Source organism: Trichosporon asahii (assembly GCF_000293215.1).
Source record: "Trichosporon asahii var. asahii CBS 2479 unplaced genomic scaffold scaffold00075, whole genome shotgun sequence".
Classification (NCBI taxonomy): domain Eukaryota; kingdom Fungi; phylum Basidiomycota; class Tremellomycetes; order Trichosporonales; family Trichosporonaceae; genus Trichosporon; species Trichosporon asahii.
Window position 1 is genome coordinate 772,427 of NW_014040850.1, and position 16,087 is coordinate 788,513.

The following is a 16,087-nucleotide window of genomic DNA, read 5'->3' on the forward strand; positions in this document are numbered from 1 at the left end:
AGAGACTCTGTTCCATCGGATCCCGTCCTAGAGGGCCGCGGTGCCGTTCGAAGTTTGCGGTGTTCTAAATCCGGGGCTCCACCCAGTCTGGCATCCTGGCAGTCGGGGCGAACATGCTCCGAATACACCACTAATTTGGAGCGCTCGTGTGCATGAAGCAAGCGCTTTGACACGTCTAAGCAAACCTTCGTCTTCGTCAATGCGAAAATGTGCAGGAACATACAATAGGAGAGGAACGGCATTGTGCTGCAACACGTTCGAGAGGACAGTTGCCATGACCGGCGAGCAGTCTCTGCTTCGGGGTACAATTACTTGAGGACTCTCTGTGAAGCACGATGTACCTACCAGGCGGCACATCTGTGAGTCACAGAGCTGGCGATTGGCAAAGCTGCCCCGTCCGTGGGAGAGGAGAGCCCCAATGGCATTTGATGGCGTTGTCTGTACCGTTCCTCATTGCCTCCTTGCAGCGCTTACATCGGGTATCGCTGGCGCTGGCTCTGTGACTCTGTGACCCCACGAGACGCAGCGCAGTTCCGCCTCCCAGCTACGTTACAGGATGCAGTCTCCCTCCGGGCAGGCTGCAAGGTTGTACTGTGATGTAGGGGCGCGGTGGCTGCTACTCAGGCTGCTCATTCACTAAGCATGCTGCGCACTCTTACACATAATTTGCACCAGATCTCCCGCCCTTGGCCCTTGGCTGGCGTCCGTCGTCTCTATAGGCTCTATCGATCTATCGCCTCGAGAGATCGAGAGCACAAACTGCTGCGTCCTCCGATGTTCTTCGCCGCAACCTTGAAGAAAAGCTCATCACACGACTAGGACGCCCGGCAGTTCGCAACTCGCAACCTGCGTCCACCACATCCATACTGCATCTTTGTCATAACTATCTCTTCGCTGCGACTTCGCCGTTCGCCACCCTTACATGGAAAGTCTCGTGAGAACATCCGGTCATGGACTATGTCAACCACGCAGTCTTCTGCCTAGGATCATGGATAAGGAGGAGATTGTACGAGGCAGACTGTACGTGTCGGAGGGATGAGCGCCGTAGGTGCTGAGCTTATGACAGACGCATGGCTGGCGTTTATCGTCATAGAGTCCTTCTTTCTTCGCACTCTCGCTGTGGTTGTGAACGAATGCGTGTATAATCTGACGAAACAGGAGCTCCTCGAACAGTGAGATCTTTGCTTGCCCATCAAAGGCTGTGTGAGGCTGACGCGCGTCTTGCAGATACTGCTACATTGTCATTGCCACTGCTGGATCGTTATTCCTTATGCTTTACGCGGCGCTTGTTTACTATCACGTCACAGCTCGTAGGCGTCCATGGGGCACACCGTCCGAAGTAGTTACCGCGCAGCGCCGGTCCGTTTCCGATTGGACTTGGGAAAATCCGAGCATCGAGAACTTGGCTGCTGCCAACTTGGCGGGGCTGTCTTGACAGTTCCCATGTCTGACCTGCAAGAGGGCCGTCCAGACATCATAGTGGGGAACGGGTATTTCCCGAGCGTGTTATAGCTGTTTGATAGTCTGCTGATATGGGAAACTATGTAGGCCCATCGGTATGCGTCATGAAACTAGTTTATACATACACTCATGGCTCTGTCTTGCTAGGGTGCGTGAAGACCTTCATTGCCTCCAGCACCTCACGTTCCGTCGAGTGAGACGTACGCGCATCGGGCGCACGGCGCTTACTCCATTCCGGCACCACGGGTAAGGGCCGAGCGGGGAGCGCCGGACCGCTGCGTCTTATCGCCGCCGACTGCACTCCCGGTCCGGGCACAAGACGGGGGAGGCCGCGATCGCGCCCGCGCCCGGCTGCGCCAGTCCACTTCGTCGCCGCTCCCTAAGCGATCTCGCCCTCTGTCTCGTCGAACACGTTCTCGGGCGGTGGTGCCTGGTCCGCCTGCGCGCGAATGCCGAGCACGCTCTCGTCGACTTCGGCCTTCTCCTCTGTCTCTTCCGGCGCATCGCCGAGGCGCTCCTTCTCCGCTTCCTCCTTCTCGGCGTCGGCTTCGAGCTCGTCGATCGTCAGTGCCGATAGACGACGGTCTTCCCCGATGATGGGAGAGTGCTGCTGTGGCGGAGGGCTTGGCGGCGCGTCCGTCGCAATGCCGAGCATCTCGCGCAGTGCTCGGTTCTCCTCCTCGAGACGTTGAATCTCCATCTCGCGCTCCAGAGCCCAGTCGCCCTGTCCTTCGGTTCCGAAGTAGCCGCCTGAAGAGCCCGGAACGAAGCCAAACTCGCCTCTGCGCCGACGACTGCTGGACGTAGCACCGCCAGAGCCGGTGCCTCCTGAGCTTGTCGCACCTGCTGATCCACGCTCGGGTGACCGTGTTGGTGAGCTCTGCGGGGAGACGGATATCGCTGGACTCGTCGACGCCGGACCACTCGCGCGAGGCTCCTCTAGCGTCAAGCTGTCGAGGAGGTCGCCATCGACTTCCTCGCCATTGGATGTACGGAGGGCGGAACGCAGAAGAGTCGAAAGACGAGTGAGAAGCAGGGAGAGAGAAGTATCGTCATGAAGCTGGGCTGTCGAGTGTGCCGTCTGCAGGCTCTGCAGCAGCTGGGAGTAGTAGCTATGCAACGCAAGATCGTGATGCTGGCTCGCGTGCTGGTGTCAGTGTGGAGCTTGAATGATAGAACTTACAGCAACGCCACGGAACTTGCCCATCACCGTCTCAAGCGTCTGCTCATACTCCTTCAGCAGGGTGTTCAGCTGCTTGTTCTCGTGCTGCAACGTCTGGTTCTCCAGCACCAGGTGCGATGCGAACGCCTCGAGCTCCGTCTGAAATTCCTCTGCACGTCAGCTGCTGTATGAGTAGAAAGCTAGCTTACCGTCACTGATGTCGAGGTTGAACCGGCGGAGAGGGAAGCCAGCACCGACATGCACCGCTTGCCCTTTGACATTCTCGGTGCGCGCCTTCAGCTGCTGCACGAGGGCCCGATTGTTCGCCAGTTGCTCTATTCGTCAGCCTGAGCTGCAGAAGAGCAGACAGGAAACTCACCTGTGAGCTCATTGACAAGCACCCAGACCTCTGCAAGGTCCTCTTCGTCTACTTGATGCGGCATGCCGTGCGGGTTGGATGGATTGAGCAGTTCGCAGACGACCACCCCGGCCATGACGAGTATGGTGGTGGCCAGGGCGCCTGGCGGCGGCGACGGAAGCAAAAATGGCCTGCAGTCGTTATCACGCGCCTGGCTTCCTCCCGTGCCTGAATGCCGAGCTTCAAGGTGACGCGACCTTCACAACGCGCCTGGACACCGACCGGGTTGTCGCCACCACCACCTGCATCAACATTTTCCGACGACACAGTCACGCACCGGCCACGACTCAGCACAGCCCTCGACAGAAGCTCAGAACTCAAGAAGCCCGACAGATGCCGCCACCATGAACACAGTCGCAGGGCTCCAGACCGCTCTGAGCAACATCGAGTCTGAAAAGATCACTGAGCGCAAAGCCGGCCAGGACGCCCTTCGCGAGATCTTCGCTAACAGAGAAAACCTCCTCGTCTTTCAGGAAACTGCAACTCTGGAAGGTGGAGCAGGATGGGTCGCCCTTTTCCAGAGCCTGTTTCAAGGTGTCGTCCTCGAGAAGAAGGTCGTTTTGCGGAAGCCTGCGGCAGTCGGTACGTACCCTCCACATTCTACCTCCACCGAATCCCCATCATTGAAAGGAATCGAGCTGACAACGACAGCCGAGCGAAGGCTGATCCAGGCTGCGAACTTGGTCCGCACGACCGCGGAGCGAGCAGTGAATTTACTATCGCGTCGGCCATTCCTCGCCTTGTTCACGCATATGACGACGTTGCTGGTGCACGATGGGCGCATATTCGAACTCATCGCGACGGACTACATCAAGGCGCTGCGAACGCTCCTCTCCTACCCGCCGCATCTGCAGCATCTCGATGCAGGAAGCTGGCGGACTCTTATGAGGATTTGCTGGGCAGCCTTGCTCGGAGAGTACGTGAGCCTTGAGGAAGACGATGAAGGCTCGGCAAGCGATTCTTCTCTCGCGCCAACGCGCCAAAAGGTTGCGCTCTCCGCATCTGTCGCCAACGAGCTCATGACGCTGATTCCGATTCTCGTCGCCAGTCCAGCAGCGCCCCTTCTTCCGCCGTCCCATGAGCATAGTGAGCCCTCCGATGCTGGGTCTGGGTCGGGGATCTTGCAGAAGATCAGTCGCTACATTAGGAAGCAGAGTGGTGCACCGCTGCCACTCGAGATCTTGCGCACCCTCAATACGGTTCTGGGCGAGATGGAACTGAACTCAAGAGAGGACTTCCAGGCAGCGTCACTCAAGTTGTTCCCGCAGCTTGTGGACCAATGGATTGCAACGAGCCGAACGAACCTCGGTCTAAGAGAGCACATCGTCATTGCCATGAGGATGATGTTGCCCTTCATCACGCACATCACTGTCAAGGATTTTGATCAGCAAACCGCAGTGCGAAGCGCGATGGATAAGTTCATTGACAGCATTACCAAGGAATCTCGAAGTCGCGCCGGCATTCGACCACTAGACCTCGATTCTCTGCAGCTCGTGTCCGTTTCGACTCAGGCGCCGTCAGCGCGACGAGGGCCGTTCGAGCTTACCGGTCTAACAGCGGGGTTCGAGTTTGATGCCTCACAAGCGGTGTCATGGGCTGCAATTGAGCTGTACGCCGACTGCTGCTTCCAAACGTACAAGCAGAATGCTGTCCCCTCCACGCCTTCGGCGTCCGCCCGCAAGCGTCAGAGGATGGAGAGCAGCCTAGACAAAATCATGCACCTCACTCTGGGTAACGATGAGTCGGAACGTCGGATAGCTCTCCAGGTCCTCGTCTTCTTTTTCAACAAGCACTGGAAGAATCTCGCCCCCGATGCTCGAGATTCGATCCGACTCAAGATGCTCGAGCTTCTTGACGATGAGGACGCGGTACTTCAATCCTGGGCGTACGTTGGTCTCTCGTCCCTGGCGCACGCTGAGAACGCGATGGAGGCCGAGGAAATCGCCAACAGATCCTTGCCTATGACACCGGCGGCTGTGGCTGCGCGTCGACGGCAAGAGCAGACTGCTTGGGAGAGAGTGTGGACGCATGCGGTACGTAAGACGTCGTTCATAGCGACATCTCGAGCCGCTTGTCACGCAGTGGATACGATAATACAAACTGGGAAGGTCGACAGCGCGCGCTGCGTGAAGGACGTCGGCAACCTCTTGAGAAATGTGGACATCCAGGGACCTCCGACAGTTACAGATGCCGCGTGCGCTTTCCTCACGACCGCGGTTGAAAGTGTGAGGGCCGACGCCGGTCTTTACGCCGCGAATCTGGAAGAAAAGGTGATCGACTGGTTTGCAAAGACCTATGAAGTGGATGGTGGGAGCCGATTGCGCAATCGCATGGGGTCTGCTACGACTGCTGGCATTCTCAGGCTACTGGGCGCGATTTGCGGATTCTCGAAGGCGGCAATTGCGGATACGACAGTGGCGGAACATCTTGTCGACAGCCCCGTGGTTAATCGCCTCATCCACGAGTATCAAACAAATGGCCTCCGCCAGCTGATTCTCTATGGCACCATGCCCTCTGTTCCAGGAGATGAAATGGAGGCCGCGGTATCAGTCGGTATTTCTGCCAAAGAGGACAGCGAGTCATTAGGCTTCCTCGAGGGTCGTCCTCGCAAGCTGTCGGACTTTCTCCAAGCTACCGCTCAGATCACTGTCAATGAGTGGTCACCCAAGGATCAGCGTTCCTCACCTTTGACAGTCATAAGGCTGCGCAAGAGTCTGGACGCGGTTGCCCTATTGTTGACTTTTCAAGCTGCCGTGCAGCTCAACGGGTTTCGGCCGGATACGACTGGGTGTATCATGACCGCCGTGAGGCTACTCGACACGGTGCTGCCTCATTTAGGATCACTGTCCGAGAACGTCGCCGCGCAGCACCTTGTATGGCGTGGTGTCGCGCCGCTCTACAGTCGTCTCAGCTCCAATATTGATGCTTGGCCGATCCTGCTAAAACCAGATCGGCCATCAGGCATTCGGAAAGACAAGCTTCCTCCACGGAGGTACGCCAGTCACATACCCGAGGATGGCGAGCACAAACCTGGCCCATATGATGACCTGTTGTCCATCGTCTGGCGAAAGGGTGAGGTGAGTCAGCAGGTGTTCCCCCACCACGCTAATTTACAGACTGCAGACGCGCTTCTGCGACTGATCGAGGTCAGTAAAACGACACTGGAGCAAGTCCGACCAAGCACGGTGGCAACATCGTCTACTGTAGTCGGGTACAACGACGACGATGACTTCGGCCCGATCATCAATGCGGAGGTTGATGCCATGCCTCAATCGTTCGAGGCGAAGGAGGCGCAGAGGACGATCGCCTCTCTTACCAAGACTCTCGTCGAGCTCCGTCTGCGCGGCCCATTGCTCGCCCATCCTGATCGTATCCCTACCAAGGACAACGATTTGTTCAACTCTTTGGCGACAGCGGACGGCACTCGATTTCCTCAGCTCGGTTTCGTCATTTGCGACGCCATCCTTGAAGGCTCTCTCCGCCTTTCCGGAGCTGCTGTGAGCCTCATTCTCGACGAACTGCACGATCGCCTCACAACATATGCGTTCAATCGCGATGGTGACACGATTAAGCTTGCGATACTGTTTCTTGCCCGTTCAGCATCGATCTGGCTTGCTCCCAAGTTCGGCCTCACTGATCTAGCTGTCGAACAAGCGAAAGAGATCGTGCGCCTGGCATCAACTGGCCGCCTGCACTCTTGGCAAGCACGACTTCATCTCCTGCTCTTCATCGACGAGTATCTCGACTACGACCCATCTTACGGCGCGTGGTTGCAATTAGGCGACACCGACGAAGCCGATATTGAGATGGGCGGTCACCATGAGAGCGACTGGGGGCCTCTGAGCTACGTTCTGAAGGCCACGTTAGATGTCGATGCCCGCGTCCGATTCCGCGCTGCCTCGTCAGCGGCTGCTATTCACTACCTTCCGGACCTATCCTCTGAGCGCAAAGCACAGGCGTACCTTGACCTCCTGCCCAAGCAGGTGATGACGGTGTTCAACTGGGACGTCTTCTTGACCAATCTCGTCTGGAAACTGAACACTTGCATAGCGAGCGCTTTGCTGCGGTCGGCCACGATCTTTCACCTCTACGAGGTTGCCGACTACAACCCCGACTTCCTGTCGCATCTGCAGCCAGGTCTCGAAGCCGTGGCCCAACGATTGGGGCTGTCATCTCTCCAGCCACTCTACATGTCACATGCTAACACCATCGTGACTCAGCAACTCCAGAATCAACAACTACCGCTGCGCCTCGGTCCGACCCTTTACGGCTGTTCTTCTCAGAGAGAATTCGCTCAGCTGTGCCTGAATCTCGTCGGCTCGACCATCCTGGCCACTCGACAAAACACGGCTTTCTTCGATGCTCTTTGTGAAGCAGCCGATGTGCCGAAGCAGCGAGCTTTGGGACGCTGCGTACCCGCTGCAGCCGCGATGGCCGTCACCTACTCCTTCTCACAAGGCGAAACCGGGCGTGTGACCGCACAGCAGACTGCGAACGCCGAGGATGTCCTGAAGCAGCTCCCTTCTCCCGATAGTAGGAGCTGTGCCGAGTACCTCGCCGCCCATTCCGAGATTGTCATGGCCAGCTTATTTCCTCTCATTGATCTGGCGCTCTGCAATTCGGATATCGCCTCGATGCTCGCCGGCTTTAACGATGACGGCAGGGCTTCGCAATGCTATGTCACTCTCACGGCCCACGATGTTGATCCACGTCACGCGCCAACCGTCCTCGAACCGCAATACTCCTTCTGGGCCGTCCTTCAGGCTCTCTTGTTCCTGCGCACGAGGTTTCAGGAGACCCTTTCGCGGAGGCGCATGGTGTTCTCTGCCCTGATCAAGCTTTTCCACTCCATCAACAGCTCCTATTTGGTGATTGAGCAGCGACGCTACCTTCGCTCACTGGCCCTGCTGGCTTCGCTGTATCCTAAGGAGTTTCAGCAACCCATGGTTCTGCAACAGTTCCTGCACAATATCATCAACCTCTTATCGAGCGAGGATAACGGGCCCATGCTCTTGGATCTCATTAGGTGGGGCTTCGATCAGTTGGCCGCTACGAAGTCTGTACCAGATGGCTTGGTCGATCTCCTCGTAATGCTGAGCACGACGTACACCAAGCTCAAAGGGGATTCCAACCTCAGGGAGACGGCCGACGGGCTCACCGCCTTAATCAGGGACCGAGCCAAACTTTAGGCAACAGAACAAGGAGATCGCCCCTGCGCTTGAGTACGCTATCGTGTTCTGGCCACCTGAATGGGCAAAGTACTTCGAGGAGACTTTCGAATTGGGCTTCGTCGATGTGGCGAATATCGCTGGGCGGCCTGCGACCATGAATCCGATGGCACTGTGCAAGCGGCTCTCTGCCTCCGCGATCATCGGCAACAGGGCTCAAAATCGCGATACATTCATGTCGTCGACCTTTTGGCATCTCAAGAAGGCTCTGACCGCTTCTGAGTGGGATCGCAATGGCATTATGGCGTTTTTGGATTTGATCTACATGTCGAATGGGCAAGTCAAGGCTCCGGACATGCAGGCCATCAAGTCCTTAGCTGGTCGCTCACAGCTCTCGGATCTTGCCAAGGATTACAAGGATCCGAAAGTCGTGCTTCGGATCACGGTCATCGACAAAATCGTCGAGCAGACCTCTGCAGACGATTATCAGCTCCGCACAACTGCTATCGAAGTGCTGCAGACGGTGCTTCCGGTCATCAGCCAGATGTCGGAGCGACAGAAGATGCCAACGCGCTTGAACGAGCTCGCCGGTTTGCTTGTCCCATCGACCCCGACGTCCAGCTCCCAGGAGCAGGCTATAGACACCATACTCGAGGAAACGAAGGCCTGGGTGGTCAAGTCAAGAGTTTGCGACACTTGGGCGCGGGATATGGCATTGCTGCTCAGCACTCTCGCAGCCAGAGACGACCCGTTTTATCTCTCACTGCAGCCCTTGCTGTCAACGCCGGGTAGTACCACGACAGGCTTCCTCCCTTACCTCGTCCAGGCTGTCCTGTCATGCGGGTTTGAGGAGCACTCCGACCAATCTCTTCATCGTGCCGCCGTGCTGTCAGACCACTTCTCTCAGGTGCTGCAGTACCCGATGGCGGCGGCGGAGACACTCGAGGCAATCATCAACGTCGTTCTACACCTCCGAAACTTCCAGCCGCCACACCTCTCGAACGATCTCGCATACAATCACTGGCTGAGCATCAATCCGCTCATCTTGAGTGAAGCGGCTGGCCGTTGTGGCGCCTTTGCAAGCTCACTCCTCTTCCTGGAACTGTCCAACGATTGGAATGATGGTGCGGGCTGCGACTTGTCGAGCCCCCGTGTCCAGAATGTAAGTTGTATGACCTGACTGTGGCTAACGCCAGATCATGTACGACATCTACAGCAATGTCGAGGATCCCGATGGATTCTACGGCATTCAGAATAATGATGTGATGGATTCGCTCCTGCGCCGACTCGATCACGAAGGTCAGCCTCTCAATTCGCTTGGTTACAATCTAGCCAACGTGGAGGCCGCCCCTGGACTCAAGTCTGGCCCGTCCTTGATGTCTTCGATGCGCAACCTGCATGACCTTGGGTTTAACCGCCTCGCTGGTTCAGTCCTCCAGTCGTCTCGTCAAGCCCTAGGCGACTCAGAGGCGGACCCGTTCTTCCTCGATTTAGCATGGCGCATGAGTGACTGGGACGTTCCCCTCACGCCAGATATGACCGCGACTCCAGCCGGGCAGTTTTACTCTGCGTTGCGAGCCGTGCATCGGGAGCGTGACCGGTCGGTGGCGCAGCAAATCGTCGATGGTGCAATTCGCAGTGAGATGGCGAGGCTCGAGAAGATCGGTGTCGAACGCATGACCGAGGTCAAGAACGCAACTCTCAATCTCCTATGTCTCCGAGACATCGCCAAGTGGCTCTCAGAACCCATTCAGCAAGCGGTCAACGAGGGAGACTTTGCGAGCGGGCGTTTGGCTGAGTTCGTCGACCTCAGCTCGTCGTTTGAGTGAGTCTAATCCGCAATGCAACCGCTGACAACCAGCTTCAAGCAAGCCGAGAGACTCTCCGCAACACGACTGTCTCTCATCCGATCGTCGCGAGCACGCGAAAGCCAGACCATGTTCGGCGATCTCATGACAGCGCAAGGAGAGGGCCTTGTCGACCTTGAGATTTCCTGTCAACTGCGCCTCAGCCATCTTGCGCGCAAAGAGCTGGACCTGCAGGCTGCTGTAAACGCCGTCATGGCGGTCAGACAGTTGGAGGGAGCAACGCCTTCCGAACATGCCGCTGACGAGTTTGGTCAAGTGCTCTGGGCCAAAGGCGAGCATGGGCTCGCCATTCAGCACACGCAAACGCTTTACGACGCAATTCAAGCGTCATCCAAATCTGTCAACCAGGCAAGGTCTGCGATTCTTCTTGGTCGCATCGCGAACTGGACATCGTTAGCCAAGCTGAAGGCGGCGGAAGACATTCGCGCGTCGTTCCGTGAGGCCATGAAGCTCGCGCAGAAGCACCGGTCGGACACGACGGAGCAGGCGCAACTTGCATACGACTTTGCCGTATTCGCGGATCAACACTATGTCGCCTTGTCCAAGTCGCCCGAGCTGGAGCGACTGACGGTTGTGATGGACAGGAAGCGCGGCGAGCTCGAGAAGCTCGACTCCATGCGCAGTACACCGAGCAGCAGTCGGCGCAAGGCAGACAAGGAGGATTTGGAATTGGAGGAAGAGCGCGCGGCTAAGGAGAAGATGGACCGAGAGCTGCTGCGATACCTCTGTTTCACCTTGGAGAGCTATGCGTCTGCCATCGCTTTAAGTGACAAGCACGACGACAGCATCACTCGTATGGTGTCGGTCTGGCTCGAGCACGACAGCACAGAGCACGCGCAGCGAAGCTTCAGCTCCCATCTCGGTATGATTCCAACGCACAAGTTCATCTTCCTTTCGCCGCAACTTGTTGCGCGACTGGATCGGCCCAAGCAGCTGACGACGTTCAACGCCAACTTGAACGACCTCATGCTGCGAATGGCCCAAGACCACCCATTCCACGTCCTCTACCAGGTCATCACCCTTGCGCAGGGCTCTGACTACAAGAAGGGCGACGGCGCCGGACGCACAGCAGCTGCAAGCGAAATCCTGGCCCGCATCACGACGGACAGCGAACGGCCCATTGCTCAGCGTGCGGGCAAGGAGATGGACGCGTTCTCGTCGGCTGCAGTTCAGTGGTGTAACTTCGACTACGAAAAGCGCCGTATCCCGAAACCCAAGACTATGGCTCCAGCACCAGTGCCTTCCCAATGCCCATTGATGCCGTTCAAGAGGCTTAGCATTCCTGTTGCGACGTTCATCCCGCCGATCGACCTCACGTTGCAGTATATGAACGTGCCCACGCTCGAGCGCTATAGGTCCAACTACCGGCTCGCTGGCGGCCTCCACCGCCCAGCTGTCATGAGCTGTTATGACTCGCTGGGCAAGGAGCATGTCCAATTGGTGAGTGTATGTTCTGACATCGCTAATTGTGCAGTTCAAGGGTGACGATGAAGTGCGCCAGGACGCGGTGATGGAACAGGTGTTCGAGATGACGAATCGACTTCTGGCCCGCGACAGGAGAGCTTCCGCTCGTAACCTCAAGTTCCGCACGTACACCGTCGTCTGTCTTGCGAACCGGAGCGGCATCATCGAGTTTGTGGGCAACACGCAGGCCATTGGTGACTGGCTCAAGGACGCCCATATCCGGTGAGTATACTACATGCGTTGCGTCAGCTAACCCCAGGTACGGCAAGAGTACAGATCTTGCTCCAGATGCCGTACGGGACTCCCTGCGCCGCATTCAAGTCAAGGACCCCGACAGTCCAAAACTTGTCGACACATGGAAGGCGAACATGAAGCGCTTCCACCCAGTTATGCGGCACTTCTTCACTGAAAAACGCCGCGAGCCTCTGGCGTGGTTCCAGATGCGCCTGAACTACTCTCGCTCCGTCGCCGTCACGTCCATGGTTGGCTGGATGGTGGGCCTCGGCGACCGACACTGCTCGAATATCCTGATCGACAAGTCGTCCGGCGAACTGGTCCAGATTGACTTTGGCATTGCGTTCGAGCACGGTATGAAGTTGCGTATCCCGGAGCGCGTACCGTTCCGCCTGACGAACGATATTGTTGACGGACTCGGCATCACGGGTGTCGACGGCACGTTCAGACAGTGCGCAGAGCACACGCTTCGCGTGCTGAGGGAGAGCAAAGAGCTGATCCTGACTGTTCTCGAGGTGTTCAAGCATGACCCTCTCTACACATGGTATGTGTGACCAACCATCGACAACTAGCATCAGAGCTGACACACAGGACGTCTGACGCCACGAAGATGCGCCGCGCAGGTGGTGGCCGCAGCGACACGGAGCGTGGGCAGGATCAAGCCGATCGCGTTCTGTCGCGCATCAGGGGCAAGCTCGGCACTGAGCTCAGCACCGAGTACCGAGTCAACCAACTGATTCAAGAGGCTCGTGACCCGGAGCACCTCGCGAAGATCTTCGTTGGTGAGTAGCTGTCTGGTGCAGTGGTCACAGAGCTAACAAGCAGGCTGGCAAGCATGGCTGTGATCGACGTTATGATGGAGATTGAGATACCCATGAGAACGAGAACGAGAACGAGAACGGGAGAAATTGAGAGAAGGCAGGTGTGGGGCAGCCCCGGCAAAAGAAGCAAGCAATACCACCGCATTGGTATATCCCCAACGTTTGTAAGATGTACGCATAGAAAAGGACTTGTATCATGCACTGCTGTACCTTAGTACCGTTTGCTTCGCCTTGTTGCTAACGACATAGTCAGTGATGCTCAACTTGATTCGCAACGATAACCATTATAGCCCTGACATAACCCAATCCCACTACAGAACCACACCCTTGACATTGTTGATGTCGCTGACCTTGATGTTGCGCATGAGAAGTGTGAAGGCGAGAGCGAGCGCCATGATGGCCGTGCCGGCTATCAGCATGCGGCTCTGAGCCTCAGCGTACGCCATTTGGATCGCCGTCCTAACGGGGTCACCGATAGGGAACGACAGCTGCACCTCAAGATCGGAGTAGATGCTCTCCCAGTCCGGCAGCACCTCCTCAGGAAGGTTCGCCTGAAGCGCCTGGGGAAGGGTGTGCGTCCATACAGCTCCGGAGATGGAGTTGCCAACAGCGCCGCCAATGTATCCGAACAGACCGAGTAGGGCGAGAAGCGCCGCGGCGTCGTTGTGCTTGCCGGCAGCGAGGACGGCGACCTGCTGCACCGATGTGAAAGAGGAGCCGGCGAAGGCAATGAGGATCTGCGTGAACACAATCCAGCCGATGCTGTACCCGGGCTTGCGGAAGTGGATCATGAGTCCCTCGCCGAGAATGTACAGCGGTACCGTGACCAGCAGGACAGGCTTGAAGTATCCGGTCCGACGGATGATGTATCCGATAGGGAACATCCAGAGCGCAGCGATAACGTCGTAGATCGAGCCGATGTATCCGCTCGTCGAGATCGAGAGGCCATACACGACCTGGAGGAAGGAGGAGAAGTACGACGCCCAGCAGTAGTAGGCAATCTGCCACGAGAAGCAGAGACCACACGCGCCAACCACGGTGCGGTCGGACAGCAGGCGGGCCGGGATGAAGGGACGCGGCACGAAGCGCTCCACCACGGCGAAGGCGATGAGGCAGACGATGCCGATGACAAGCATCGCAATGATGTGAGGCGCACGCCAGGTCTCGGCCGCGGACTGGGCGAGCGAGAAGGGGAGCAGGAAGAGCACGAGTCCAGCACAGAGGAGGAAGATGCCGAGCACGTCAAACTCGACGACGTAGTACGCCACCGACTCGAGGAAGGTGCGTCCGCTCGCCTCGCGTTTCGTGTCGAAGCCCTTCTTCACGGCCTGCGCGCGGTGGTACCGCAAGAACGCGAACATGGGCAAGCCCACGACGGGCAAGATGATCGCAAAGGCTCCATATCCCCAGCGCCAGTTGGAGTCGTAGAAGCGCTCGCTGATCGGCGGACCGGCATAGGCCGTGATAGCCCAGGGCGAGGCCGTGAAGGCGTAGGCCAGCGCTCGGTTCTTGAGGTGCGACGTGTCGGCGGTGAGCACGTCGATGGCGAAGATGATGCCAATGAAGCCGACAGAGTAGAAGACCTGCGCCGCGCAGTATGTGTAGATGTTCTGGCAAGCGGCCGAAAGAATCAGGCCCAGAGTAGCGAGCACGAGCATGCCGAGGTATCCCCAGGAACGGTCCCAGAGGTTGAGCACCTTGGCCGCGACCATGTACGCGCACGCGGACATGACGTTGGCGACGATGGAGATGACGGGGATCAGACTGTGTTCGGCGAACTCGGACGTGATGTATGCTGACAGGTTCCAGGTGATACTGCTCTGGAAAGCGTTGGTCGCGTACAGCAGCCAGAAGCTGAATGTCAGCTCAGCTAAGGAGGGTGTGACTCACAAGACATAGAGCGTGATGAGAGAGGCCCGGTTCCAGCTCTGCGTCATAGCCTCCGCTTGCCGGACACCATCTTGAAGCTCCTCTGTCGGTGTCGGGGGAGAGGGGTCGGTCTTCTCATCGTACAGCTCAGCATCGGCGCTCTTGCGCTCCTCGCCCTCGACGGCCGCATTTTGCGCCAGCGTGAGCGTTTCGTTTGCCCTCATGTCGCCGTCTTTTGTCGTGAGTCGTGGTACCTTCTGCCGCCCACAGCGGGCTTCTCCTTATGTATAACTCGCAAAGTTGAGTGCATGGGCCGGCGTCGGCCTGCTGCGGCCATGGTGGTCAGAAAAAAACAACAGTGAACCTGTGCCATAGGCGCCGCCGGCGCTTAAGCTTGCTGCTTGATTGGAGGAACCGGCCGAGCGTGCCTGTCAGCCGATATCTGATAACTCCGGAGGGGCTTGGCGACTGGTGAGAGCGGCTTGATCCGCCGCCGACTTTGCCGCCGCTGCCATCGCTGCCGTCGCCCGAAGATCTAGACGCCGGGCGCGCTTCTGGCGCTAGATCTCCCTTCCTCCTCATCGGCCGATTTCGACTTTGCACTCTTGTTCACACCACCACTAGCAGCGCACCTGCATCGCAACCGCACCTTTCGGCCTTCTACATCCCACAGACTGCGAGTGCGGCTTTCTTCGCTTCTCACATATCGCAAAATCCTCATGCGCCATGGCCGACTCTGACTCGCCCTCGATTGCCGGCACGCTGGCCCTCTACCCTCTCCCGGGCGGTGGCCAGCGGCCGTACTTCACCTCTGGTGACGAGTCCTCCTCCCGCGCAGTCCTGTTCATCGGCGGACTCTGGGGCGGCTTCCTGTCGACGCCGTTCCTGCCTTCCCTCTCAGGTGCTCTGAAGGAAGCCGGCTGGCAACTGTAAGTGTCCATAATTTGGTATAGCTAACAATAAGTGTACAGATCTACTGGTCAGGGGTCTACGAAGGGTACGGCACGGGCAGTCTGAATCGAGATGCGGACGAGATGGAAGCCCTTGTGCAGCACCTCCGCAGCAAGGGCGTGCGCGACATCGTGCTCATGGGCCACTCCACCGGTTCGCAGGACGTGATCCACTATCTCTCCAGCAAGCGCGACGAGGTGCAGGGCGGCATCATGGTCGCGCCTGCTTCGGACCGGGAATTCTTCGAGCGTGACCCGGACGCCGAGTGGGCCGCGGCGCTGAAGAAGGCCAAGGCGCTCATTGCCGAGGGCAAGCCGAGGGAGACCCTCATGGTCTCCGGCATGCGCATGAGCGCGTACCGGATGCACTCGCTTGTGGGCGTCGGTGGCGACGACGACTACTTCTCCTCCGACCTGCCCGACACAGCCGACGGCGGACCGCACGTTCACCCGCTCTCGACGTCGTTCGGGAAACTGTCTGCTCCGGCGCTCGCACTCTGGTGCGAAGGCGACCACTGCGGGAACGGCGACCAGCGGCCCCTCCTCCGGCGGTGGGAGGCGGCAGCGCATGGCAAGTTGACCTGGCACGTTCTCGAGGGCGCGTCGCACATGGTCTCGGAGCCAGCTCCTCAGGCCGATCTGAACATCCAGGTGGTCGAGTTCCTGAGCAAG

The 16,087-nt window shown here is 57.9% G+C and overlaps 4 protein-coding genes across 4 annotated transcripts; 2 read left to right on the forward strand and 2 right to left on the reverse strand.

The window, feature by feature from the left end:
- Positions 1-1,840: 1,840 nt before the first annotated feature.
- A1Q1_05837 (uncharacterized protein) lies at positions 1,841-3,066 on the reverse strand (the record flags this gene model as incomplete). Its single annotated transcript, XM_014321046.1, has 4 exons — positions 1,841-2,596; positions 2,645-2,793; positions 2,833-2,958; positions 3,003-3,066. 4 exons carry the CDS (start codon positions 3,064-3,066, stop codon positions 1,841-1,843), a joined length of 1,095 nt encoding a protein of 364 aa, XP_014176521.1.
- A 319-nt stretch (positions 3,067-3,385) lies between these two features.
- A1Q1_05838 (telomere length control protein) lies at positions 3,386-12,565 on the forward strand (the record flags this gene model as incomplete). The annotated part of the gene is made up of 7 exons (XM_014321047.1): positions 3,386-8,067; positions 8,231-9,371; positions 9,436-10,007; positions 10,071-11,517; positions 11,558-11,763; positions 11,801-12,319; positions 12,367-12,565. 7 exons carry the CDS (start codon positions 3,386-3,388, stop codon positions 12,563-12,565), a joined length of 8,766 nt encoding a protein of 2,921 aa, XP_014176522.1.
- A 342-nt stretch (positions 12,566-12,907) lies between these two features.
- A1Q1_05839 (siderophore-iron transporter) lies at positions 12,908-14,689 on the reverse strand (the record flags this gene model as incomplete). The annotated part of the gene is made up of 2 exons (XM_014321048.1): positions 12,908-14,411; positions 14,487-14,689. 2 exons carry the CDS (start codon positions 14,687-14,689, stop codon positions 12,908-12,910), a joined length of 1,707 nt encoding a protein of 568 aa, XP_014176523.1.
- A 502-nt stretch (positions 14,690-15,191) lies between these two features.
- A1Q1_05840 (uncharacterized protein) lies at positions 15,192-16,082 on the forward strand (the record flags this gene model as incomplete). Its single annotated transcript, XM_014321049.1, has 3 exons — positions 15,192-15,394; positions 15,478-16,017; positions 16,067-16,082. The coding sequence occupies 3 exons, from the start codon at positions 15,192-15,194 to the stop codon at positions 16,080-16,082; spliced, it is 759 nt and encodes a 252-aa protein (XP_014176524.1).
- Positions 16,083-16,087: the final 5 nt, after the last annotated feature.